At 46.6% G+C, this 26,684-nt stretch overlaps 1 protein-coding gene across 2 annotated transcripts in view; it reads right to left on the bottom strand.

Annotated features, from left to right (window-relative positions):
• VPS8 (VPS8 subunit of CORVET complex) overlaps nucleotides 1–26,684 on the bottom strand; it is a 257,750-nt gene that overhangs the window by 168,688 nt on the left and 62,378 nt on the right. For both annotated transcript variants that reach the window (XM_056121586.1, XM_056121585.1), the window contains exons 16-21: nucleotides 23,152–23,226; nucleotides 22,385–22,420; nucleotides 20,201–20,291; nucleotides 19,283–19,329; nucleotides 18,247–18,336; nucleotides 1,984–2,030 (exon numbers count right to left, since the gene is read on the bottom strand). In XM_056121586.1, the coding sequence (XP_055977561.1) occupies nucleotides 1,984–2,030; nucleotides 18,247–18,336; nucleotides 19,283–19,329; nucleotides 20,201–20,291; nucleotides 22,385–22,420; nucleotides 23,152–23,226 (386 nt within the window). The remainder of the gene's footprint in view (nucleotides 1–1,983; nucleotides 2,031–18,246; nucleotides 18,337–19,282; nucleotides 19,330–20,200; nucleotides 20,292–22,384; nucleotides 22,421–23,151; nucleotides 23,227–26,684) is intronic.

Here is a 26,684-nt window from a genome sequence, read left to right as displayed (position 1 = left end):
ACAGTGATCTATTTGCCATATACTAGAGTGATCTATAGTGATCCGTTGCTGTAGAGTCCAGAGAAATAAAAATATACATGTACACGCATACACACACACAAACTTTGTGACAAAATGCTCATGGTATATTTACTTACAATATCCTCAAATTCGAAGTAACCCAAGTTTCTATTAATAAGAGAGTAGACAAAAAAAAAAAACGGTAGCATATTCAAAAGAATAGTAGCAGTGAAAACAAAATAAATCAAGTACAAATACATGCAAATATATTTTGCTTAGTGAAAATAGCCAGACATAAAAGTATACATACTATACAATCAATTTAAATAATATTCTACAACATAATAAGCTAATCTATGGCAATAGATAGCCAAACAGTGGTTGCTTAGGGGAAAGAAGAAAAGTTTATTGAGGTAACCTTCTGGAAATACTATACATCTTGGTAGGAGTATGAACAACACAGGCACATACATTTGTTAAGATGGATGAAACTGTAATACTTAAAATGTATTTGTCATGCAGATTTTAATAACGAGGTGAAATCAGCACATCATGGCTCTGAGCTTTCTTGGCAGTGGTAATCAGCTATGCAAGTGACTGTCCGTGAACTAAAAGTGAACTAGTCATTCAGAAATGCAAACATACTTCTTGCACTCACGCCTGAGAAGAACTCCCTTAGACTATCATAAAGATTCTGACCATAAAGAAAATATATTATGTTGAATAACTGTAAGTACACTAATGCTAAAACACCAGCTGACTATGGAGCCCCAAGTCAGCAAAATCTAACAGTTCCTTCCTTAATCAAAAGACTCACAGAGCATAGAACTACTCTCTTGATAGACTTCACTGGTACTTTCAAAGCATGCTCCTACCTCTTTATGGTTTAAAGTACCTTAATGGTTAATATAAATATAAATGTATGTATGTATGTATGTAGCACTGTAGCAATGTCCTCCCATTGTTCATCGATCTGCTCGAGCGGGCACCATAAACGTCTCCATTGTGAGACTTGTTGTGACTGTGTTTGGCATACTGAATACGCCATGGGGAGCTTGCCAGGCTCTGCCATGCGGGCAGGATACTCTCGGTAGCTTGCCGGGCTCTCCGAGAGGGACGGAGGAATTGAACCTGGCTTGGCCACGTGCAAGGCAAATGCCCTACGTGCTGTGCTATTGCTCCAGCCCATGTATGTATGTATAGCTGCAAATTTATGAAATCAAGACAATATTGATTAGGGTCTGGACAGAATCTGCTAGGTGTCACATTTGGTCTTGACCATTCTAAAAGTTGTATGGGATCGTTATAAATTACGGTGCCTTCATAAGAAAATGACGTTGTGTGTGCTAATGGTTCAGAGGAAGCACACAGGAGCGAAGATGGCTGCAGCATTCAAATCTCACCTGCTCCCCATAGGTGAGTGAGCTTCAGAAGTCAGTTAATCACTTTCTGCTTCTAGAACTGCCCGTGTGAAAATAAAGAGAATAAAAATACCTATGGCTCAATGCTACACAAGGGAGGGAAGCTGCGATAAAAATGAAATGCACTAATGTAAAGGTCTTAAAACCTGCAATGCAGTTATAATAGCAACTCTTACTGTGAGTGTGAAAAAACTGTGAAAAGGCTGGTCAATTAATATAATTACTATCTAAACAAACAAAGCCTACTCAAGAGTTTATTTACTATGTGCTTTAAACAAAAAAGGCTCTTTTGTTTGGAACAGTATTACAGAAGCACGTGATTCCTTTTCCCCCTCTTCCCCAATACATACACCATTTTTTTTTCTGGCAAGTATCTATTTTGGGGAAAAGTTATTTTTATTAGGTAAATGGACTACAGATTTTTAAAGAACCACATTGCCATAAATTTGAAAAATTTTAAAACGTATCCAAATTCATGGAAGTCATAGTGATAAATTCTTAAATAAGCAAGAGGTAATCTGGTTCAAAATAACCGAATCCAACAGGCAATGTATATACTCACTTTCGCTGTAGAAGAAGGCAGTAATCTACGATGGCGGGCACCATATCCTGTGGGCAAACCAGAAAGCGTTAGTCTCACTCTTCTGTCCTGTGGGTCCACTGGTTAGATACAACAGCAGATGCAATTGGTCTGCTAGATTGGTGAGAAACTAGATAAAAGTCTCCTTGGCACCCTTAACCCTTCTCCACCTGCAGGCTAGCACCTGTCCTGCACACTGGCCCACAGACCCACAGCTGTAACCAAGGAGGGGCACTAGTGGTTTTCAACCTTCACGCCTGAGACTGTTACCAGTGACTGAAGAATGCTGCCTGGCAATGGGCTGTTGGTGGGCAATCTGACACTCTGGGCTGAATGTCTTAAAACCATGAAAGCAATTTTACCCAGTAATTTTTTCTAGAATAATTTTATTCTAAATACATTTGGGTAAAGAAGGTGGTACCCGGTGGTGTGCAGGGCTTACTTCTCCATTGGGGCTCAGGGGATCATGCGTGGTGCTTAGGATGAAACCCAGACTGGTTGTGTGCAAGACAATTACCTTATCCACTGTACTATCTCTCTGGCTCCTGGGTGTGTGGGGGGGGGGAGAGAGGGGATGCAAAAAATGAGTACACGTAATTGTTCACTGCAGTTCTATAACAGAAACAACTGAAGGAGGAAGAAACTGGAATTTAATATACAACATGGCGGGGGGGGTGGAGGGGAGTCCATCAGAAGTACTAATTAGAATGTACAATGTTATAAGAAACTTTACATGAAAGTATGTTTATTTATCTGACAACTCTGTAAAGTCTATCTGAGAGGAAGAAAAAAAGAAAACAGAAGAAAATGCATCAAATTGGTAATAGGCCACCGTGGGTTCTGCCGGGGGCTGGGCGGTTGAGGTTGGTCATATTTTATCACAATCCTCCAAACCAGTCATTTCAAGGTTGATTTAGCTTTTTCAGTTTCATAATATTTTGATTGCTTTACATTCATCATGTATAGACTCCCATCAAGCAAATGACAACCTATAATTTTGGATTTTTTTTCAAGAGAAACAGTTTAAAGGCGAAGTTGTGGCTTTATTAGGACTGGAAATTGCCGAAGAGCCCGGCACCACATTTCAGCGGCCCGCTCTTATTTTCTGCTGGCTGCAGAGAAATGATTTCCTTTAAAAGGCTAAAAGGCCTAGGTTCTAGGCAGGAAAGAAGAAATATCCCATCAGGAGAGAATTGGCGCTACGCGAAGGGGGGAATGTGCCGCCAAACACTCCTTTGACAAAAAGGACAAGTCCAAGGAATCATTCTTATTTCAGTGTAACGAGGATCCAGAAAAGAACTGGCAACCCTTAAGGGATCCCAGGGTGGTCCTCACACGTCCATCTGTTTCCTCCAGTCATCAGAACTTCTAGGACTGGATTTATAACCTCATCTAGAATTCCTTAAAAACAAGAAGTAAAATTATCATTTTTTTAAAGGTACTTAGAACTAGAGGCAGTCTCGACCCTGAAGCCCCAAAGGATAGTACAGAGGGCCGGAAGACTGAGCAAGACCTCCCTAGAAATGCTAGAGAAAATGCAACAAACATTCTTTTAAAAAAAAGACAGTGGGGGGCTGGAGCGATAGTATAGTACAATGGGTAGAGCGCTTGCCTTGCACACAGCCCACTTGGTTTCAATCCCCAGCATCCTATGTGGTCCCCAGAGCATCACCAGGAGTAATCCCTAAGCATTGACAGGTGTGGCCCCATACATTAGCCTAAACCCCCACTCCCAACCCCCCACCCTCCACCCTACAAAAAGGGGGAAAAAAATAACACAGGTGAATTCCCAAGAAAGTAAAGGCAGCTTCCAGGGCTCAAAATTGAAAAACGGAACCGAACACCAAAGCAATCTACCCCCAAGTTGTCACTGAGATGCTCTAACTCTGTTAGCCACGTTAGGGCTTGGGCTTATGTAAGAAAAGCTGAGACCTTTGCAACAAGGGTTCCGAAGCAGATATTCCTAAATCCAAGACTCCCCTAAAGCCTGACTCTTTAGTGAGAGGACAGGATGGAGATGGGGGTGGGGGGAGTCCTGCCTACAGGCATAGAAAGATGACAGAAAGGTTGCCCGCATCAGCCCAGACCCAGTTGGAGGTAAATGAGCACTCTGCAAGCATCGATAATCAAGTTCCTGCATGCAGGGGGATGCGGGAATTAAATTCACATTTTCTCCTTAGACAGGGAACAATCAAGGCAACGAAAGTAATGCAGTGATCCTGAAAATAAGATACTTGTAGGCCACTTGGAAAAAGTTGATTCAGACTCTCTCTGGCTAGAGTGCTTAACACAGGTCAACTAAGTTCAACGGATAAAGTCCTACTGGAGGTAGGCTCAAAATGGAAAAAGTCTTGGGGCAGAGAGATCACACTGTGGGTAGGACGCCATGCCCATGGTCTACCAGGCTTCAATCCCAGCACCATATATGGGATCCCATGAACAACACCAGAAGTGACTCTGGAGCACAGAACCAGGAGCGAGCTCTTGAGCCCAGGTGGGTATGGCCCAAAGGAAAAACGTAAGCACCTCAAGAGATGCACAGTAGTAAGAGAAGGTCAACAGAAAAGACCAATGGCAGGGGAGGAACCCCAGCCACCAAACTCCAAATAACGTAATCATCAGCTATAAGTTACTGAACATTTTTTGTTCAGGGATCACTCATGGTGATGCTGGGGGACTCTGACTAGCAGCGCTGCAGATCGACCCGGCTTCAGTCCCTCTCAGGCAAGTCCCCTCCCACCCCGAACCATCTCTCCAGCCCAACAATATTCACCGTCTATTTATAATTTTGTACATTTTCTTTTTTTTCTCTGCTTTGGGGAATGACAAGAAGGTCTGGGGCCACCCCCAGCAGTGTACAGGGGCTATTCCTGGCTATGTGCTCAAGAGTGACTTCTGGAGGTGCTCAGGGAACCATATACAGGACTGAGGATTCCAACAAGAGTCAGCTATACGCGAGGCATGAACATTAATTCCTGTACTATCTCTCCAGCCTCTGTTTAAAGTTATTAAAGGTGTCAAGTAAGGAACTGGGTGCCAAGCCTTGTACTAAGGATATACTACCATGATTTCTGTGAGACAAAAGACATCAGATTCAGGAGAGCAGACAGATCTCTGCTGTGGATTTAGGGTGAGAGAATCCGGGAAACCAAGACGGAGACAGAAAGTTAATACAGGAGTCAAGGAGAGCAATAGAGAACTGAAGTCAGGGTGCAGAGCATTGCAAGATGTGATCCCCTTAAAAAAAGAGAGAGAGAGAGACAGAGACAGAGACAGAGACAGAGACAGAGAGAGAACTGAAGTAGTGATACCGGGCAGATGAGAAGGCAGGAGAACTACCTATTTATGAAGCAAAACCCTAGCACATGGCGACTGCTAGTGGGTGGCTGGAAAGCGCAGGGAGCTGTTAGTGGGAGTGATGGCTGAATGAATATGCCGCCATAAAAAGGTAAGGAGAGAGGTGAAAGGTGTCAGTCTTGCAAGCCTGAGGCCAGGAGTTTGACCCCGAGTGCTTCCCACAGGCATCGAGCACAGTCCCTTGGCTCTGTGGCTGACAATCCTGCAAACATGTGTGAGCTCCAGGGCACAATCTCCAGGCAAAGCACGTGAGCACCCCAGCACCCCCTGGTGAGCACTGGAGCTGGGATGTGCGCAAACACACAAGTAAATGAGTGCGGCACCCAGTGATACACGTGTGTGTGTGTGTGTGTGTGTGTGTGAGTGAGAAACCCGGCCAGCACCACCACAAAGTGTGTGAAGTCCTGGACACAACAAAACAAATAGCATAATAAATAAAATAAAAGAAAACAAAACCAAACAAAAAGAACAGAGGAAGGAGTAATGATGAAATGTGGCATCTGAGAGAAAGAAACCAGGCACAAGTGTAGCTACGGGAGTCTTGAGGGACAGACTCAGGGGGATGTTCAATAATGAGAAACTGGACCCCATAAACTGAAACAATGGGGCCAAAATTAGAGATTTCCGAGTCACGACTGGACTTGGATATGAATAAAGCCACCAAAAAGGACAATCATTGAGGAAGATGGAAACAAATCCAACTTGGCAATGGCCAGAAGCTTGAACAAACACAAATTCTATACAAAATACAGAACTCCCAAAAGGAAGGAGGATGATGAGGTCACTGTCCACTATAGCACCAAGACAAGGAAGGTCTGACGTGAGAAAGTTTTACTTCATTTCGCACTGAGGCCATCACTGGTGTCTCCAGTGAGGAGTTTTAACTAACAGTGATGAAAGTACAGTCAAGGGTGAGATAGAGCCTGCAATGAACTGCATGCTGCGATATCTTCAGACATGAAGGGAAAGAGGGAGTAGAGAGAAGAGGCATCAGGAGGGTAGAAGGAGGGAGAAAGCGTGAGTGTGTGCATAACTAGAATCTCTGAGTAAGGGAAGTAAGAGAATGAACAGCTCAATAAAATGTGCCGAAGCACCATTTCTCATTGTAGCAGTACAACAGCTAAATCTTGGCATCAATCTATATGTCCAACAGCAGATCAGTGGATCATAAAGATGTGGTATACATACACAATAGAATACTATGCAGCTGTGAAAAATAATGAAATCATGCAATTCACTGAAACATGGATGGGACTGGAAGATATCATGTTAAACAAAGGAACCCAGAAGAAGAAAGATAAACACAAGATGATGGCTTCAGCAACCAGAACGCGACTGAAAAATCCAGAGCCACACTGGGGGTACACCAACGTTGGATCTAACTCCAGAGGGAAGCCAGGGCTGAGAGTCAGTGACTCAGCACGAACACCGCACGCTGGAGGCCCACATCCTAACTCCTGGCACCATGAAGAGAAATCAATAAAAACACAGACAGACACTGTGCGTGTAGATGGAACAGAGCAGACACTCCCTGACAACAAAGGAAAGATTCCTATGGAGACAGAAAGGCAAGGAGGCCAGCACACAGTGTCCAGGGATGAAGGCACTGGCCTGGCATGCAGCGGCACCTGCTCTGAGCCCTGCAACCACAGGCAGGCCCCGGGCTCCCCCAGGAGTGATGCCTGGGTGCAAATCACTCGGCAGTGGCTCCCAAGCTCTTTTCTCTGCTGACCTCCCTATCCCTGTCTGGCCAGCACCCCAGTCTTTGGGGCACCCTCCTCCAAGCAGGAGGGAGTGGAGTGATCAGTGGTCATGGGAAAACAATGGCGTGAGGTGTGGAGTCAGTCATACGGCTGGAGTCTGGTACTATCCTCAGGACCATCCCCCGATGTGGTCTGTTAGGCTACGCTGGACGCTTGGGTTCTTGCCTTTTCTGCTCTGAACTCAACTCACGTGGGGCTAAACCATCCATGCACTAAATCTGGCTTTTTTTTTTTTTAAGAAACCCGAACTTTTTTTTTTCTATTTTAAGCATTTAAAACCATTTACCAAATATCCGGGTTCGATTCCTCCGCCCCTCTCGGAGAGCCTGGCAAGCTACTGAGAGTATCTCGCCCACACAGAAAAGCCTGGCAAGCTCCCCGTGGCGTATTTGATATGCCAAAATCAGTAACAACAAGTCTCGCAATGGAGACGTTACTGGTGCCCACTAGAACAAATCGATGAACAATGGGAGGACAGTGCTACAGCGCTACTAAATATCAGCTGAGGCCATGATTATTTTTAAATCTCATTATAAAACTGTGATTTACAAAATTATTGATAGTTGCATTCTAGACATACTTGAGCACCAATCCCACTGCGAGTCAACTTCCCTGCACCGGTGTTCCCAAATCCCCCAGCCCAGCCCAGCCTGCCACCCTGAGAGGCACATTGCAGAGCTTGGCGGTTGTGGTTTAGACCGCCTCTCATCTTCGGTGCTGCTGAGTCTACGGTTTGGGTGAGCTCTACCCTCCCTCCCTCACATCGCCCACATTCCCCCATTACTTTCCTTCCTCAATTGTTTCCTTCTCTATCCTCTCTGTCCCCTGGGGTGAATCCACATTTTTGTTCTGGGGTCACACCCAGCAGTGCTTACTCCTGGCTCTGGGTTCAGGGGTCCCTCCTGGCAGGCTTAGGGGGCCACATGGAGTGTGAGGGATAGAACCCCGAGAGCGCCCTCCCCCAGGCCTCCAGCCATCTTTCCCTGACTCGGATAAAGACAGCAGTAGCAGTCTTTCCCCGACTCGGATAAAGAGGCCACCCAGGCTGCCTCGTGCCCATTCCCAGACCCCAGCACAGCAGCCCAGCACCCGGGGGCTCCCCACTTCAACACAGCACCCAGAGTTAGAGGCAGGCAGCCTCAAGCATACCTGCAACAACCCTCCACCCCCACCCCCGCCGCGGGTCACTGGTCCCCAAGCTCAGAGGCTCCCCAGGCTTCACTCATTTGCAAGGCTGCTCCTGCCAGGCCCTGGAGGGAAGGAGAATGGGGAAGGATGCTCCTTCTCTGAAAGCAGCACACATCCACATCCGGTAAGAGCTGGTCACATGGGCGTCCATACCAGCTTGAGATCAGCACCGACAACAGGCTCCCTCATGTACCAAAGCTGTCTCTATGGTGTACTGCAAGGGGCTATTTTTAAAAAATATATGATATATCTATATAATTTAAATAGCTCATCGTTTATCTTTATTGTACTGAATGCTACTGAAAACTACACAAACACCGCAACACATGCTTTAAATATGGAATATGCTTTTTTTTTTCCAAAATAAAAGGGAGAAAGGGAAGGAGGGAGGGAGGCAGGATGGAAGGTAGAGAGGGATAGAGAAAGAAGTTGGTTCTAGTTTGGGGGTCACACCAGGCACTACTCAGGACTCACTTCTGCCTCTGTGCTCAGGGATCACTCCTGGTGGGTCTCAGGGAATCATCTGGAATGCTGGGATCGAACATGGTTCAACTACGTGACAAGTACCTACCTGCGGTCCTATCAGTCCAGCCCGAAATGCGCCATGTGCTTTAACGCAACGCCTGCTTCTCTTACTCTTGAAAGCTTACGGAATGTCCCTGAGGAATGGCTGAAATTTCTACCTCAAAAATTCAAAGCAATTAAAATTAGACAGCATTGTAAGCTACAGTGTCCAGATAAAAATAAATAAAAACCGAAGGGAGGGGAATGTTCATCTAATGTCTTCGATGAACAGCACTATCCCTGACCGAAGGAGACTGTTTCTCTTGCTCATGATTCATTTGTATTTAAGATTTGTTTTTAAATGCAAGGTGGCTATCTGAATAAAACACTTACCACCAAAAAGCAAACAAACTAAAAAAATTTAAAAACCCTGAGTTTTAAGCCTGTCAACGGTTTGGCTGAATAGGTGGTTTTATTTTATTCTAACAATCTCACCATCTGCCGAGTGGAGATATAATCTCTGGATTTCACCATTTTATTGTGATATTGTAGAGGGGAGGGGAGAAGAGGGATGGAAGATATTCATTCCTTTGCTTTTTGGAGGAAGGGCTTAATTCTCTTAATTTCTTCTCTCTCCCTCCGATCCCATCCCTTCCCTCGCCACTCCATCCGTCCTAACCCAACAGCACCCTGGGGGCCCAAGGGCAACACCAAGAGACACCCTGGCCAGGTGGGTGGGTGCTTGGGGGCCACTGGGGCAACTCCTGGCAGGGCTGGGGTGTGGGGGGGCCATGTGGTGCCCCTGATCAAAGCCAGGGTCCTGCACATGCTACACACATGCTCTGCCGCTCGAGTCACAGCCCAGCCCTCAGAATTTATATTCTCAAAGTCAATTGGGCAAGGAAAACCACAATTTCATTCATACGAAAATGATCCTTAATTTTAACGAAGAAGAGCATATGTATATACAGAGCATATGTACACAGACACATAAAAATAAGCACAAAGAGCAGAAACACCAATGTAAAAATAAGTACATATAAATGCACAGGTATATCTGCACAGAGCGTGCCCCATGACTCTTAATCAGAGCCTGGCAGCTGGTACTCCAGCAACCCAGAGCCCAGAGGCAGCCCTGAAGAGAGAGAGAGAGAGAGAGAGAGAGAGAGAGAGAGAGAGAGAGAGAGAGAGAGTGTGTGTACGCGCGCGCACATGCTCATGCACTTATGAATCTTTCCTCTTCTTCTCAGGTATGATGGCAAAAGAATCTTCCAGAAAAGACACCAACTCCCCAGAATGAACATTTCCAACAACCTCTGGACAAGGTGATGTGCAGGGCAGCAGCATTTCTGTCCCTTCCCCAGGTCACTTCAGGAAAATTGTGAGCGAGAGGAGTTCCTACTGCCCCACTCTGGGCTGAACTTTTGGTCACTGGCCCCCAGTGGCAGAAACACACCTCCTGCTGTGAGGTGACAGTGTCCCTGAATGATCTGTCCCCATGGGAGTAAAAAAGGGGGCTGGGAATAGAGCTTCACAGCGACTAATAACAGAGGTTCCACTTAAAAAATATTTTTTAACATTTTTTTCTTTCCACATACATTTATTATGAAAGCACCATGACTTACAAAGCTAGTCATAGCTGAGTTTTATGCATACAGCAGGGTAGTGCCAATTCCTCCACCAGTGTCCCAGACTTCCTCCCAGAACCCCCACTCCAACCCCCAGCCTGCCATCTTGACAGGCAGACAGGCACCCTTCTAAGTTTGGTTGCTGAAGTCTGGGTCTCCTGACTCTGTAGTTCAGATATTTGGCTCCATCATTCCTTAGTACCGCCTCTGCCCCTGAATCCCATCCTGGCCCCTGTTGCCTCTCATCTGTCTCTTCTCCACCTTTGACTCCCATTATTCGAATACTGCTCTGGGGTCAGAGTGAGCTCGCGGGGGCCGAGCTCATGCTCTGCACAGGGAAGACCGGGGCTCAGCCGAGCCCCCTGGCACCACCCCACTGGGAACAACCCCAGCAGCCCTTCCCCACCCCACCCCCCAAATATAATGTGCAAATAGGAGGCATCAAGACTATTGGGGACTGTGCCAGACAAAGATGGGATTTACTCGCTGTTGACTTTGGAGACGATGAACGTTTGGCCAGAGAAAAGGCAAAACTATTGTGAGACGGAATATTTTCACTCTGCCCATCCCTCTAGGGTTTTACGAATTCTAGTAAAAAGGTTCAGGGTCTAGAAAAATAAAGGCCACAACCTATCAAAACCATCAGAAGATAAAAAAAAAAAACCAAAAACGCCTTCTATAATTAGGGCAGGACAAAATACTGATGCGACTCTGGAGGAGAGGAAATTCTGATGGGCCTGGCAGGCCCAGAGGCGGGGATCGGGAGGGGTGAGGTGCACAGCCAGGACGCAGGACTGAGTAGAGGCAGCAGTCGTGAGTGCCACCTACTGGTCACACGGAAGCTCGCAGCGTTTCGACTGCAGCAGAAACCCGTCCTCAAAGGCATCTCAACCCAGCGGATTAGAGGGTACCTGCATCCCGAGAGGGATGGTTTTTGGAGACTGATGCAGCATCTTCCCATCCAGCAGAGGTCTTTCCAGAACATTCCGGGCCAGTCGGTCAGTCTTCCTGGATTTTTATACTTGCAGTAGCTGGGTGCTGCTACTGAGTCCAAGAGCCATAAATTCTGAAGCAGCAGCTCCTGGACTTCAGGTCCACTGAAACTGAACTACGTATTCTGATTTCCAACCACCCTAACCAGGTTGTCCCGCTCTCCTGTAAATGCTTACACAGCCACAATTCATCTTCTGAATGCAGGTGGGTATATCTTCTCTGACTTTCTCCTTAGATGAAAGAACTGTGTATGTGTGTGCACGCGCAGGTGGGTATATCTCCTCTGACTTTCTCCTCAGATGAAAGAACTGTGTGTATGTGTGTGTTGTGCACGCACGCAAGTGGGTTTATCTCCTCTGACTTTCTTCTCAGATGAAAGAACCCTGTGTGTGTGTGTGTGTGCGTGTACATGTGCATGTGTGTATGTGTTTAACTCACTGTTTATAACCCTTCCACCATCCTGTCAGCATAAGAGCAGAGAGAACTTATTTTCAGCAAGGAGTCCAGTGGCGCAACTACTTTTTCCTGCCTGGAGCTCAGTACACTACTGACATGCTGAATTTCCTACCCAGTGAAATTCTCCACCTCACGCCCTAATGATTACATGGACCTCCGTGCGACCTAAATTTGACAATCCCATCTTCATCCCAATTAACGATAAAAACTTAGGTGAGTATGCTACAATATAAGTTATAGTCAGCCTCTCAAGAATGCCCTTTGGTAGGGATATTTATCCAGCTACAAATCTATCGTCTATCCTATTTACTCATCGACTTAAGCACAGTGAATGACAGAAAATGCAGGCAAACACTTGGAAGAAATCAAGACGTTACATCATAGGCAAATGCAGGAATATACCGTCCTCTCAGTCCTTTCAGATGGCAATATATAAGTTTAACACGGTTATTCTCAGGTGAACTCACAGCATGCGCACACAAACACATCAGGTCCCTATAGGGAAGTGTGACACTTTCATTGCTCCTTTAAAGTGACTCTTCACTTTGAGCCAACCTATTTAATTCACGATCATGATCACGACCATCCTGTTATTCGTCGACTGCCTCGAGCAGGCCCCAGTAACGTCTCCTTCGTCCTAGCCCTGAGATTTTTTAAAAAGTGCCAAATTCAAGGCTCTTTCAGAGTTAGGAGAATGAGACCCATCATTGTTACTGGTATTTGGCATATTGGGTATGCCACGGGGAGTTTGCCAGACTCTGCCGTGTGGGCAGGTTACATTCGGTAGCCTGCCAGTTTGTCCAAAGTAGCAATGAGAAACGGCTACCACATCCAAGGAAGGCAGCAGGCGCGCAAATAACATATTTAATTATTTTGTTATTTCGTAATTAAATATTTTATTTTTGGTTTGGGGGCCACATCCAACAGTGCTCAGGGCTTACTCCTGGCCCTGTGCTCACTCAGGGATCACTCCTGGTGCTGGGGATCTAAACCAGGACACTTGCAAGCAAGGCAAGTGCCTCACCCACTATACTACTGCCCAGTCCCAGTGCTCTAGTTAAACACTTATGATGGCTGATTTTGTTTTTGTCTTATCAACTATACATTTATTTCACTTTTCCTCATGGGTGGAAGATGACCTTTTCCAGAATAAAACTGTCATCTAAGTGAAATTAATCGTGCCTCCTCTTCTTAAGCCTCCACATTTAGACTGAATCAAGCTTCTTTGAAAACTGAAGTAATGCATAAAATATTAACAATGGTTCAGACTGTTTAAGTGACATCCCAGATTCAATTCCACTAGTTCTTGAGATCGGAACAATCTGAATTATTCAGCTTTATGCCACATATTCTGGGCTTCAGTGGTCTTCAATGAACAGTTTGTCTGGACTTTCCAATTTTCAGACCAGTCATTCTCTGTGCTCATGTGAAGAGAAGCAAATTAGGAAGTGCTGGAGCCCAGAGGCCCAAATATAGACCCAAAGAAACCCAAAGCCCTGGATTCTAGGCTGAGCGCTGCAGCTCACCATCGATCTGACCTAGAACAAGCTAGCTCACGTGCCTTGGTTTCATTCATAAATGTAATATCTGCAACTGCTTCATAGAGGTATAAAAATTAAAATTTGCATTTTTACTATGCAAAAAAGGGGCTGTGACAGTGTCTGTACTATCACACGGTAAGCATTAATTAAACCGCTTATTCATTGTAAGTCTAATTTTTGACCATCTACTAATGTCCACCCCCATCACTAAACCTTTCCTGGCACTTGGTTCTGAAAAATGCATAGTAAACGTATAGTCAGATGGCTTGTTAGCGGCAAGACTGTAGAGACGAAACGATCTGGATCTGAACCCCAGCGCTACCTTGCATCAGCAACATTGCTCTGGAAAGTCATTTAACCTCTGTCTCAATTCCCTCACACATAAAATGGGGGTAAATGGGGCTGGAGCAACAGCAAAGCGGGTGGGGCGTTTGCCTTGCATGCAGCCGACCTGGGTTCGATTCCCAGCATCCCATATGGTCCTCTGAGCACCACCAGGAATAATTCCTGAGTGCAGAGCCAGGAGTAACCCCTGTGCGTCACCAGGTGTGACCCAAAACCAAAAAAAATAAAAATAAAAATAAAATGGGGGTAAGAAGTGGATCCGTTGTGAGAATTAAATTAAAATTAATATCACAACAATCCTGCAGAAGAGAGTTCCCTCCCTCTTATGGGGGATAAGGGGTGGGGGCTTCCTGGCCTTTTTCCTTTCTTTTTTTCCTTCTCTTTAATAAAATCTTCCATCTGAACTCTGCAAAAATAAAATAAAATAAGTACCATGATGTTTTTAACCCCGCCCTTGCCAGGCGGCCTCTGCTCAGAGGACAGCCCTTCTCAGCATCTGCGGGGCCACACTGTTCCTGCTGCTGGTTCCACAGGGCCGTGGGCCTCCCCATTGGCCTCTGGTCCTCTGCGTCTCTGCACTGCTTGCGTCTGTTCTGTGCTCTGTGGCTCGGGTCTCCCAACACTGCTCCCCGTCTTCTTTCCCTTTGAAATGTTTGTGGCTATTATGTCAAAATTTAGGAATTTCCTGTTCTTTATGAATCCCTTTGTTTCTTCTGAGTCTATAACCATGAGAAACAGTGTCTCCCGCCCACCTCGCAGATACATATGCACATACGCACACATTTAATACCTGCTCTCTACAATTTAAGTAGTCGCGTGGTGTGTACTTTCCAAACCATTACTGCAGTCTCTTTGTGTGTGGGGGAAGCCTTCAGGGGATGCAGAGAATGCCCAGAGCCACCCCAGCAGTGCCCAGGAGTGTCCAGGGCTACACCCGGCAGTGCTGGGGAGGGGGAATATGGTACCAAAGTCAAACCTGAATCCCAGCGGAAGAACGCCGAGCTCTCTCCCCAGACCCATCGTTACAGTCTTTTGCAAACCACAGCGCCCAAAAGGAGAGAGAGAACAAAAGGGAATGCCCTGCCACAGAGACAGGGTGGGATGGGTGGGGGGGGGGGGGGATGAGGGGGTGGGAGGGACACTAGGATCAGGGATCAGTGGTGGAGGAAAATGGGTACTGGTGGAGGGATGGACACTCGATCACTGTCTAACTGAAACCCAAGCATGAAAGTCTGTAAGTCTACAACTGTACCTCATGGTGTTTCACTAATAAAAATTTTAAAAAATAATAATTAATAAAACGGACCGTTTTCTCTCAGAAGTCTAGGGCTCCTCCCTCCTCAATTACTGGCGGGCGGTGAACACATACAGACCGGAGAGATGGCGTGAAGGGCTGCATGCTGGGTGGGGCCAGCTTCCCATCCTAGCACCCCAGGAAGCAACCCCGAGCACAGAGTTGCAAGCAGCTGCCCCAGCCTCACTGGGTGTGACCCCAAAGCCATATATAATGTAGAATACCGATTTCCATCATTGGATCCTATGCACCTACACAACTAGATCATTAACAAACTAGTTTTTGTTTTGTTTTTTTTAAATTCAGATTTTCTTTCTAGTGGAAACTTCCAATAGATTATCTAGGCGGTTAGGGAACACAGCACCACGAAGCTTACTTCTTCATCAATTTTGTATTAAAATTCATCATCTAAGATCCCTATCAAGCTGAGAGTCTTTCACATTTTCCCATTAGAACATCACTTTTTAAAAATTATTTTGCTGCTGCTATGCCCCAGCTTGGTGCTTTTCATTTTATACATCACACACACACACACACACACACACACACACACGCACGCACGCACGCGCGCGCGCATCCCTCATCAGTTTCTGTGGGAACACAAAACGTGCACAGCTCATTAGCTTTTATATTGTACACAACACACATCCCTCATTAGCTTTTATACTATACACAGCACACCCCCTCATTAGTTTCTATGCTTATCTACACACTGGACCCTCATTAGCGACTCTGAGCATGCACCACAAAGTCTACCTCCCAAAGGCCAAACTTCTTTCCTAAATGTCATTCTTTTGGTTAACAGCTAACTTTCCCATCAAGGTTGGTAACCTTTTGGCAATTCACAGCGTCCTGCTAAAATACCGAGCTTTCTTTCCGATGTATTCTGCACTGACTTAAAAATTACTCATGTTGACAAGGTCCTGTGCTCCAACAGCCCTGCCCCCAAATGCTTTATCTCCTGGCTAAGTTCTCTCTCCTTTTATGTGGTGAGGGGCTGGGGGCATATCCGCACCCCACAGTACCTGGATTTGTGGGGGGTGGGCTCTCAGTGCTACACCTGGTCGTGCAGGAAGAGCAGAGATACGAAGTGCCAGGGACGGACCCCAACGCCTACACATTGCAAGGCACGTGGCCCACCACCTGAGCTGCATTCCTGAGCCAAAGGTGATCTCTTTTTATCATTCCATTCTTTACTGATAAACTGAAGGGGCTGTGTGTCAAACAGTAATTAAAATGGCTCTGCTAAAAACACACGACTGTGGTGTTCAAGTGAACTGTGCAGAAAGCCAGGTCCTCCCTAGAACCAACACTTAACTACCTTATCTGTCACCTGAGCTTCCAAAACTCAGCCTCAATCAAAACTAGAGGAAGATGTCCCCTGTGCCTGGTTGCCAGAACTTCAGTGCCCCTAGACTTCTAAATCTGTCCATGAATGTGCACAAGAGAAGCTTCTTTGGTAGACTGTCAGCTTCGAGATAGCAAGGACCGTGGCTGCCCTCTCACTATCACTCGGTGCCCAGGGACCATGGATGCTATCTATCTACTCTCTATCACTCAGCGCCCAGCACCAGTAGGCCACAAGGTGCCCATTCGTGCCCAATCCCACACACGGTCCATTCTGAATCGCTCACAGCAGAGAAAGGCTTTTACATATTTTTTAAGAACTGTTTGGAAACAAGTGATCAACACCGTATATACCTTCCCCCTCCCCCAAAGCCTAAATTTTTCCATCATTCTTAGAAGGTATTTGCCGGCTGTGAACTGGACCCTCAACTATCTGTTAAGAGGAGGTGGGGGAAGAGACAGGGCTCTAGGAATGGGGGAAGAAAAAGATCTGCAACACAGCACTCAGTACGAGAGCTAGGATTCTGAATCAACCTAGATGGCCAACGACAGATCAGTGGCTCATAAAGATGTAGTATGTATACACAATGGAATATTACACGGCCGTGAGGAATGATGAAATCATGCAGTGTACAGCAACATGGATGGAAATAGAAGACATCGTGTTAAATGAAGTAAGCCAGAAGAAGGAGGATAAACAGAGGATGACATCACTTATATGTGGTATTTGGAACAACTGGATGAGGGAATGCAATGTTTTGAAAAAGGGGGATGCCAGACCAACCTTGGCCCCAGAGTATAGGGAGGAGAAGGAAAGGAAGAGTGAAGGAGAGGGGGAGAAGAGACAGAAGAGAAGTAACAGGGACCAGGTCAGGGGAGGCAGGTCCAGAGGTAGTGTTAAAGGAGGATAGAGTCAAATATCCAAACCAGAGAGTCAGCAACACTGAACTCAAGAGACCGAATCTCTAAGAACTAAACTTAGAAAGGTGCCCCTAATCATGGTGGAGGATATGGGTGGGGGGGGAGGGGGAACCCGGGAACACTGGTGGAGGAAAGCTGACACTGGTGGTGACATCACTGCTATAATACTGTATAAACTGCTATTGAGTCTAAAACTCAACTATGAATCAGTTTGAAAATCACAGTGCTCTAATAAAAGTGCAAGGAAAGGAAACACAGCTCCCAGCAAACAGAACAACTCATTTAATAACAACTCATTTAATAAACATTACCCAGGTCACTCTGAGGGTGAGGGAGAGGGACAGGGAGAGGGGGAGAGGGGGGAGAGGGGGAGGGAGAGGGAGGGGCAGAGAGGAAGAGGGAAGGGGAAAGGGGGAGAGGGTGGGGAGAGGGGAGAGAGAGGGAGAGACTGGTCTGCTCTGAGGGACTCCTCGGAGAACTGACTTTCTAGGCAGAGCTACAGAGCTACATCTGAGCAGGTGCAGTGCCTTCCTGCCCCACCCTCCCCTCTCACCAGCACTGAGAGAAGCAGGAGCGCTGGGCAACGTGCCCCTCATGCCCCTCCCATGCTCCCACGTGGCTCTGCACCTGCTCCTTCAAGGTCTTCTCCTTCTGAGCACTCTGCAAACCCTGAAACGGAGCTCGAACGCTGAAAGCCATATTGGGGGCAGGGGGGATGGATACCAGCAATGCGCTTGATGCATACAAGGAATGTGTTTTGTTAAATGAGATTCAAGGGTGAGCCACTGGCAGGATGTAGTGGTGTCGGTGTGTCCACTGAGCCTGGTGCTCTTCCAGTCAAGACACACATGAAAGAGAGGCGTCAGGCCCGTTGGAGCGAGGCCTTCAGGAGGCCTGGAAAGGCGTACCTGGAAGTGCTGCTCCATCACTTGGATCTTCCCCTGGTCCGGGCACTTCTTCAGAGCTCGGTCTGCATAGTGGAATAAGATTTCCACCATCTGTAAGAAAAACAGCCTGGTATAGAAATAAAAATACATCTCTGAGATGTTTTAAGACTCACTGTATGTGACCACCCTACATAATCCAGGCTCAGACGTCGTTATATTTAAGATATAATAATGAAGAATGGTAGCGGCTTCGTTTCCCTATTTTTAAAGCCCCAACCTAATTTCTTCCAGCCGCTGGGACAATACTAGTATGCTAATCTTTTCTTATAAATATCTCCAGGCTCTAGACCTCAGTAGTATCTATATTGCTCCGCAAATGAAAATTAGAACTTAAGCTCCCCAGTTATCCTCCAGTGCGGGCCTTCCCTAGAGAGTACAATCAATTCTTTTGAGCGGATAATGAGAAAATCATTCATGAGTCTGAGGAGTCATCAAGTTCCACTCTTTTCATTCGTGTTTTTCTGAATGTTTAGACTAATTTGGAGTATGACTTTCACCAATGCATCTGCGCAGCACCCGCGGAGGAAAGGCCACGGGAAAGGCCGTCAATCAAGTACGAACGAGGAAAACAAAGCCAACGGTAAATATCAGCATCAAATGTTAATAACAATACTAATAAAATCTGCTACCTCCGGCGGCACTTGTACAGGCAGTTATTTCTCATAATTACTAATCAGCTTATAAAAAATGAGGAAATGTCAAAGTTCCGTGGGTTATAATTAGGTTCGGAAATAATCCTGACCCTCAGGGTCCCTCCGACTTCTTTCTGGGTCTTTGGGCCCTTTTCCTACTTTATCATCTTCATAAGAAGGCGATCAAGGGGGGAAAAAAAAGTTGTTAAGAAGGAATTCTGAAAGCGTTCAAGATGACAGCAGGGAATTATAATCTGACTTATTCTTTTAATACACTTTCCCTCGGCTGCTGCCCCTCACTAAGGCAGGGGCAGGCACCGAGAGCAGAGTGGGCTGGACTACTGCACACCCCCGAGAAGACTCACCCGGTCGGCAACCACAGCCCTTCGCTTGCTGGCATCCCCGGATAATCCTGCAGAGACCACAAGATCCAGCACAAAATCAAAGTCGGGCTCACGCTGGCCGAAGTAAAACCGTTCTAGAATTCTATTCCTCACCCGTGCTGACAACAGCTTTATTTACAGGGATCCCAAGGTATCAAAATATGAGGTGGCCAGGCCCGAGAGACAGGACAGCGGGGAGAGCACTGGCTTCAATCCCCCCCTCCTCCCACCCCCAGCCAGGAGCGAGCCCTGAGGGCCAAGCCAGGAGAAGCCCTGAAGCCGCACGGGCAGTGGCCCCCGAAACAACAACAAAAATGTGAGTCGCTGTGCTGCTCTGATAATGTAAACACGTTACCCACCTCCCGGGTCAGACAGCAGGTCACTGTACTTCCCTTTGCTGTCCTAATACTAAATTTTCCTTTTGAAATGAGAGAATTCAAAGAGCAGCACTTAGAGGTCTTTAGCACAGTGGGTAGGGCATTTGCCTTGCACGCGGCCAAACCAGTTCGATTCCTCCGTCCCTCTCGGAGAGCTCAGCAAGCTACCGAGAGTATCCGGCCCGCACAGCAGAGCCTGGCAAGCTCTCCGTGGCATATTCCATGTGCCAAAAATAGCAACAACAAGTCTCACAATGGAGACGTTACTGGTGCCCGCTCGAGCAAACTGATGAACAATGGGAGGACAGTTCTACAATGCTACCCTGTGTTTGTCAGTTACCCTTTTCAATGAAAATCTATAAAAGCTTGATACTGTGTTTACAAAATACTTAAAACGTAAGCTGAAAGTGTGCCGTAAGTGGCTAATATTATTCATTCCCCCCACTCCCATCCCCTCCCCCCAAAACCTGAAACCCCACAAAACTACATGTCTGCCATGTGCCAGTGGCGGGGACTGACTCACCCACGACTGCCTTTGCTTTCCCCTCATGGAAAGACCACGCGAGCGCCAAGGCTTCCGTGAAACAATCTTGCTTCAGGAGGTGATCCACTCTCTGAAATAAATGAATGAGACAAGCCAGATGCTTTTGTCTTGACAAATCACCAGTCGGAATTCCTCATCTGCTTCATAGCTTTCCAGAACTCACTGCTCAGTAGCTCGAATTATTCCAATAACTATACGAGGATCTTATTTCCCCGGGAGGGGTCATCGTCTCTCCAAGGAGCGCTCGGGAGTCCTGGGGGTCCCTTCTGCGATTCTTATCCAAGTGGGCAAGTGGTTCAGCGCGAGGACCCGAAGATGCAGTGCTGGCTTTCATGGGCCCTGCAGTGCCCAGACCACTCTGGCCAACCCAGTGGTGATGGGAAGGGGGAGGGTTTCAGGGCCACACTGCACGATGCTCGGGGGACCATGTGGTACCAGGGATCAAAGCAGGGTTAGTCACATGCCAGGCAGGTGCCTTAACCCTGGGTTTATCTGGGATTATCTCTCCAGCCCCTTCCCCCACATCCCAAATATTTTTTGTTTGTTTGTTTGTTTTCTTTTTGGATCACACCCAGCAATGCACAGGGGTTACTCCTGGCTCATGCACTCAGGAATTACCCCTGGCGGTGCCCGGGGGACCATATGGGATGCTGGGAATTGATCCCAGGTCGGCAGCGTGCAAGGCAAATGCCCTACCCGCTGTGCTATCACTCTAGCCCCCCAAATATTTTTTGATATGGGGGAAAAAATTTTTTTTCTTAAAGCAACAGTAGGATAATGGAGTGTTTGTAAAGGCTAATGTAGGCAGGCACAAGGTCCAGGAAAGTGAAGCTGAGTAGGAGAGGCCAGTCACCCCTACCAGAGTCATAAATGTCATGTTTGAGAGCAGATGACACAGGCTACAGTGTACACATTCTAAACTCCCCCCTGGAGACCCAGGACGTGGCTCAGTGCTCAGGATGTCCTCTGCATGAGTCACGTTCCACATTTCAGCCCAAACATCACCAATGCACGGAGGAATAAAGCTCCTCTGAGCTGGGTCGTGGGCTGGTAGGGCGTTTGCCTTGCGTGCAACTGGCCTAGCTGAGCTGGGTTTGATTCCTCCTCCCCTCTCGGAGAGCCTGGCAAGCTACTGAGTACCTTGCCCACACAGCAAAGCATGGCAAGCTACCCATGACGTATTCGACATGCCAAACACAGTAACAAAAAGTCTCACAATGGAGACGTTACTGGGCCTGCTCGAGCAAATCGATGAACAACAGGAGGACCATGACCATGACCAAGCTGGGTCATGGAATCAAGTTCGGGCCAATGACAAGTGGCAGTGTTGCTTGCTCTGTCACCTTAAAAGACCCCCTCCAAGAGGTCCTTAGCAGGAATCTTGCCACTGTGGGGGAAGGGGGACAGGTCAGGGAAGGGACTACTCTGACAGTGACAGGGGAAATGGTCACTCTGGTAGAGGCCAGGGCACTGGAAGGAGGTACAGTGACATGCACAAAACAGTTTTGCAAACCACTGTGCCTAAAAGGAAAAAAGAAAAAGGAAAAGTGCCTGCCCTAGAAGCCGGTTAGGAGACAGGAGGGAAACTGGGGACATTGGTGGAGGGAGGTGGAATTGGTGAAGGGATTGGTGTTGGAACCTTGCACACCTGAAACCCAATCATGAATAATTTTGTAATTCTCAGTGATTAAATTTTAAAAAAAAGTATTTGTTTTTTTAAGGCAGACCTCTTCTTTTTCACTTCCTGAAAAGTGAACTTAGTGGGTCAAGTCTCAGAAACAGACTGGAACACACAAACACCCTGGGAAGGTGGACCCCCAGGGAAGGCAGAGGAGGCAGGCCAGCCTCCTGCAGACAACCCCCCCCCCAACCCCCCGCAGTCACACCTTTGGGCCCTGCCCTGCCTCCCTCCAGACGCTTTCATGTAAGGCAGAGATCCTGTTCAACTGCTATTATGTCAAGCTCTGATATACGTAGCCAAAACAAATTCTAATTTATACAGTGAGCTTTATCAAACCAAATACCCAAGGGTGACTCTGGTGTTGATGTACACTTCTGAATTAGAATCACAAGTCTAAATGATTTTTTTTTCTGCAGAATCAAAACGAAAACTTTAAGACGCTATCGATCCAACTGCTCCAACAGACATTCCTTAGGACTCACCTCTCTCCAGCTTCTCAGCACCATCACGTACACAGACTAGACAATGAGAAGAAGGAAATTAAAACCAGTTAACAGGCTTGTTTGCAGCACTCATCTCCCGACCCAGATCTCTTTGACATCATTTTGCGTGTCTTTAAGTAAACGTTTTATAATAAGGAGTATTTACTAAAGGGTCTTCAAGGCGCACATGAAACAGCAAAGCAAACAAATGCTTCAATCACTAAGTCTACAGCCCAAGAAGGTGCTATTTCTACACACAAGAGACAAGGAAAAGTCCCATCTCCTGTACAAACTTGCAACTGTTTCAAACAGCGATATGAAAGGGATTTTTCTTCATAAAACCAAATTGCTTTTTAAAAAGCACAAAAACAAATCAACGTACTAACAGTTCTGACTCCACTGATGTATTCTCTTCAAAGCCAAATGCTTCCGTGCATTTTATAACTCCTAAAATGATCAAAGCTAAAGGTCATCTTATTAGGAGACAAATATACAAGACAAGGTCTCCTCTGGGTCACAAAAACATAAATGTGAAGAAAAATATGAAAGTATATCCAGGAATCAAGAAAAAAAAGGCATCCTTTCAGAACCCAGATGAAAGGAAAGGCCTGTGCATAGGGGGGAAAATTGATTAACTAGCTAAAAAACTCTGACTCACAAATGTTTTAGATTATCCTGGTGGGTGTGAACACTGGCCTCCCACCAGGAGCGCCCCCCCCTCCTCTCCCGTCACCCACAAACACCAAGACACGAGAGAAAGAGCTTACTTTTGTCCCCAAATAAAAGATCTGGCCACCATAGCTGCTGATGGATTGGTAACAAGCCTTCTCTCCAACCAGAGCCTAAAACAAACCAAAAAGAGCCGGGGTGGGGGGGTGGGGGGGTTGTTAATAACAGCATGGTTACAAGTCTCACGGTGTTTTACGGCATATCGATTACAGAGAATGTTTCTAGTTCACACAGCTTCATCCCATGAATGGGGACCTGGGCGGGGGTGCGGAGGGCAGGATGGACAGGATGGGAGTGTGGTTCTTGCATCAGTGGAAACGGCAGAAAAGACAAAGGGCCCAAAGTGATCCTCCTCTTGCAAATGCTCTTTCAGTTGTTCAGAATAATGTGGGCAAAAGAGGAACGCATCAACTTCTAAATATAAGGAAAAACTTACAAGTCAATTGACAAGGAGAACTGGGCTGACTGAAATGGTTCTGAGGGCCAGGGAGGGGTGGGGGGGGGTAGAGAGAGAAAGAGAGACAGAGACAGAGACAGAGAGAAAGAGAGAGAGACAGAGAGGCGGACTGTTTGCACGGAGGAGGCCAGGAAGCCAGGGTTCAATCCCTGGCACCACGTGGCCCCACAAGCACTACCGGGAATGATCCCGGAGCACAGAGCTGGGAGTAGCCCCTGCGCTCGGCCAGGTGTGGCCACAAAATCTAAAATAAAGAAATGAAAAGAAAGGCAAGCAGATGTTTCTGTGAGATAAATGTCAACTGAAACTGCAAGAGGAACGGGACAGCAGCACAGATTATATGGGAGTCAGCGCAGAACAAGAAACAGAAAACGAGAGCACCAGGCCTGCCGAACGGGGCCGTAAGCGCTGACCCTCCCGCTTGCAGGGCCGGAGCTCAAAGAAGCTTCACACTTGACATCAAGTTCGCCCGTCTTTGAGAAGAGACGCATGCTTTCCGTGAAGTTTAAATGTGCGCGATTTACGAATCCCCAAATAGATCCATGCTCAATAATAGCTGCGGTGGTTTTTAAACTCTGCTTTATGAAAACTTAAGAATAAATCTAAAGGCATTGAGGCTGACATGATGAGCTCCTATCTTATCTTATCTCATCCAGAGTCCCGGCAACTCCCCTGGAACAGATTAACTTTAAAGTGCAATTCAGGCTCCTGTGGATTTCATTTATAAAAATTTAGTATATGTGGTTTCATCCCCGGCACCGCACCTGGTATCCTCTGAGCACTGCCAGGAGTGATCTCCGAGCAGAGAGCCAGGAACTGCTCCTAGCACTGCTGGTGTGGCCCAAACTGGACCCTCTCCAAACACGCAATTCAGCATATGCAGAATAAGTCAGTCACTTTTAACAGAACCGCCACTTTATAAATAGGCTTTCATGCCGGGGGGTGGGGACGGGGAGACACCCCCCTCAGTGCTTGGGCAAACATGTGGTACTCGGGAGAGGCCCCCACATGGGGACCAGCCCTCCCAGCCATCGTCACGGTCATTCATTCACATACTTTGAAAAATTAGGAATCCTTCCTCAGTATCAAATATCCAATTAGTGTTTGGATTTCAACTGGTCTCAAATGACAAATGTTGCGATTTTGTGGTTTTGTTTCTCCTACATTTCATTTGTCTGAATTTGCAGGCGCATATTGGTTCTGGCTGACGTCTCCTAACCACCTCTCATGTCTCAGTCGGTCTCGATCTTCCTCAGTCTTCTTTTGTTGGGGGGGCCACATCCAGTGGTGTTCAGAGGCTAATCTTCTCTCTGAACCCAGAGGTGCTTCCGGTGGTGCTCAGGGAATCATGTACCTGCATTGCCAGGGGCCTGAACCCAGGCCACTGAGCGTGACTCAGCCCTCAGTGTTCTCCCTCAGTCCTTTCTCCTTTTGTTGATGTCTCCCCCTCCCACCCCCAACCTGGTCCTTCCCTTCTGCAGTGCCAGGAATCAAACCCAAGGCCGTATGCAAGGCAAGTACGCTACCACTGAGCGACCTCCCCAGCGCACAGTTCTTTATGTTTCTGGAACTTTGTTTATTGAAGAAGCTCGCACACTCATTCTCACTCTCTGGATCTTGGCTAACTGCAGCAATATGGAATTTTTCAACATGTCCTTGTGCCTTCAACATTTTCTCTAGAGGAGACGAACAGAAGAGGGATTTGCTTTGTTTTTGACAGGGCTATGTCAACCATGATGTTGGTTTCATCATTTTGATTGGCAGACTGAAGGCATGGTAATCCTTTTCAATCTCCAGCTTGCTAAGCTTTTGCTGTGGAATATGATGTGAATGCTGCCAATGCTTTTCTGTATCTTTTCAGATAGTATTAGTTTTCCTTTTACAGTCAATCAACAAGGTGAAAGCAACCATACTGTTTTCTCGCGGTAAACAGATCTTGCTTGCTTTGGAAAACACCCCTGGATCCTGACTGCTTTTTGTATCCACTGCTGGTTTCTCTTTGCTAACATTTTGAGGATTCTTTCTTCTATACTAACAGAAAATAGGTCTCTACTATTGTTTATTATAATGTCCTTGTCTGGTTTCATGATCAGTGGCCTTTCTGAAGCATTACCTGCAATAGGACGCTCAATGAATAGTGGTGGAAGGTTACTAGTACTCTGGTGCTGGTTCAGAGGTGGGTAACATAACACTTCAAAGAGGTGTGAAATGCTGCCCCTAAAACAAAGAGTTGTATAAACTAATTGGTCGGTTCAGTCCTCCCGTTGTTCATCGATTTGCTCGAGCGGGCCCAGTAACGTCTCCATCGTGAGACTTGTTGTTACTGTGTTTGGCATATTGAATACTTCACGGGTAGCTTGCCAGGCTTTGCCGTGCAGGTGAGATACTGTTGGTAGCTTGCTGGGCTCTCCGAGAGGGGCGGAGGAATCGAACCTGCCTCGGCCGGGCCGGCTGCACACAAGGCAAATGCCCTACACACTGTGCTATCGCTCCAGCACATGTTATCCAAATTTGGGGGTGGGGAAGGGGGGTGGGGGGAGTACTGGGCCTCTGTCTGCTGTGCTTGGGGTTCTGTGCTCAGGAGTGACCCCTGATGGTACTCAGGGGACCATGTATGGTGCCAGAAAGTTAAATCAGGGTCTGCAGGATTCCAGGCAAGTGCCTTAACCCCTGTATTATCTCTCAAGCCTTGAGTTATCTGAATCGTTAAAGGTTATGTGTTTCTTTTATTCTTCTCAAAATTTCTGTAGAATTGCTACTGCTTTTTAATCTTTCCTTAAATAGAATCTTCACTAACGAAAGGAGTGGGATTTCTTTGTAGGAAGCCATTTAATTTCTCTGGTGTACACAGTTAGGTGAATTACAGTGACATTATATCCCAATAAACCCACCATAAATATTAGGAGTCAAAAATGCATTTAATATACCTCAAGGATTAGCCTGACCCATCTTAAATATTCTTAGCTAGCCTACAGCTGGGCAAGTCATCTAACATAAAACATTGGACATCTCCTATAATTTGCTTACTACTGTCCACTCTGGAGTATCAGCTGTTTTCCCTTGCGACTATATGGACACGGGGGCTGTCCAGGATCCAATGAGAAGATCATCCTG

Source organism: Sorex fumeus, unplaced genomic scaffold, assembly GCF_029834395.1.
Source record: "Sorex fumeus unplaced genomic scaffold, SorFum_2.1 ptg000044l, whole genome shotgun sequence".
Classification (NCBI taxonomy): domain Eukaryota; kingdom Metazoa; phylum Chordata; class Mammalia; order Eulipotyphla; family Soricidae; genus Sorex; species Sorex fumeus.
This window is presented reverse-complemented; position numbering and strand designations above follow the sequence as displayed.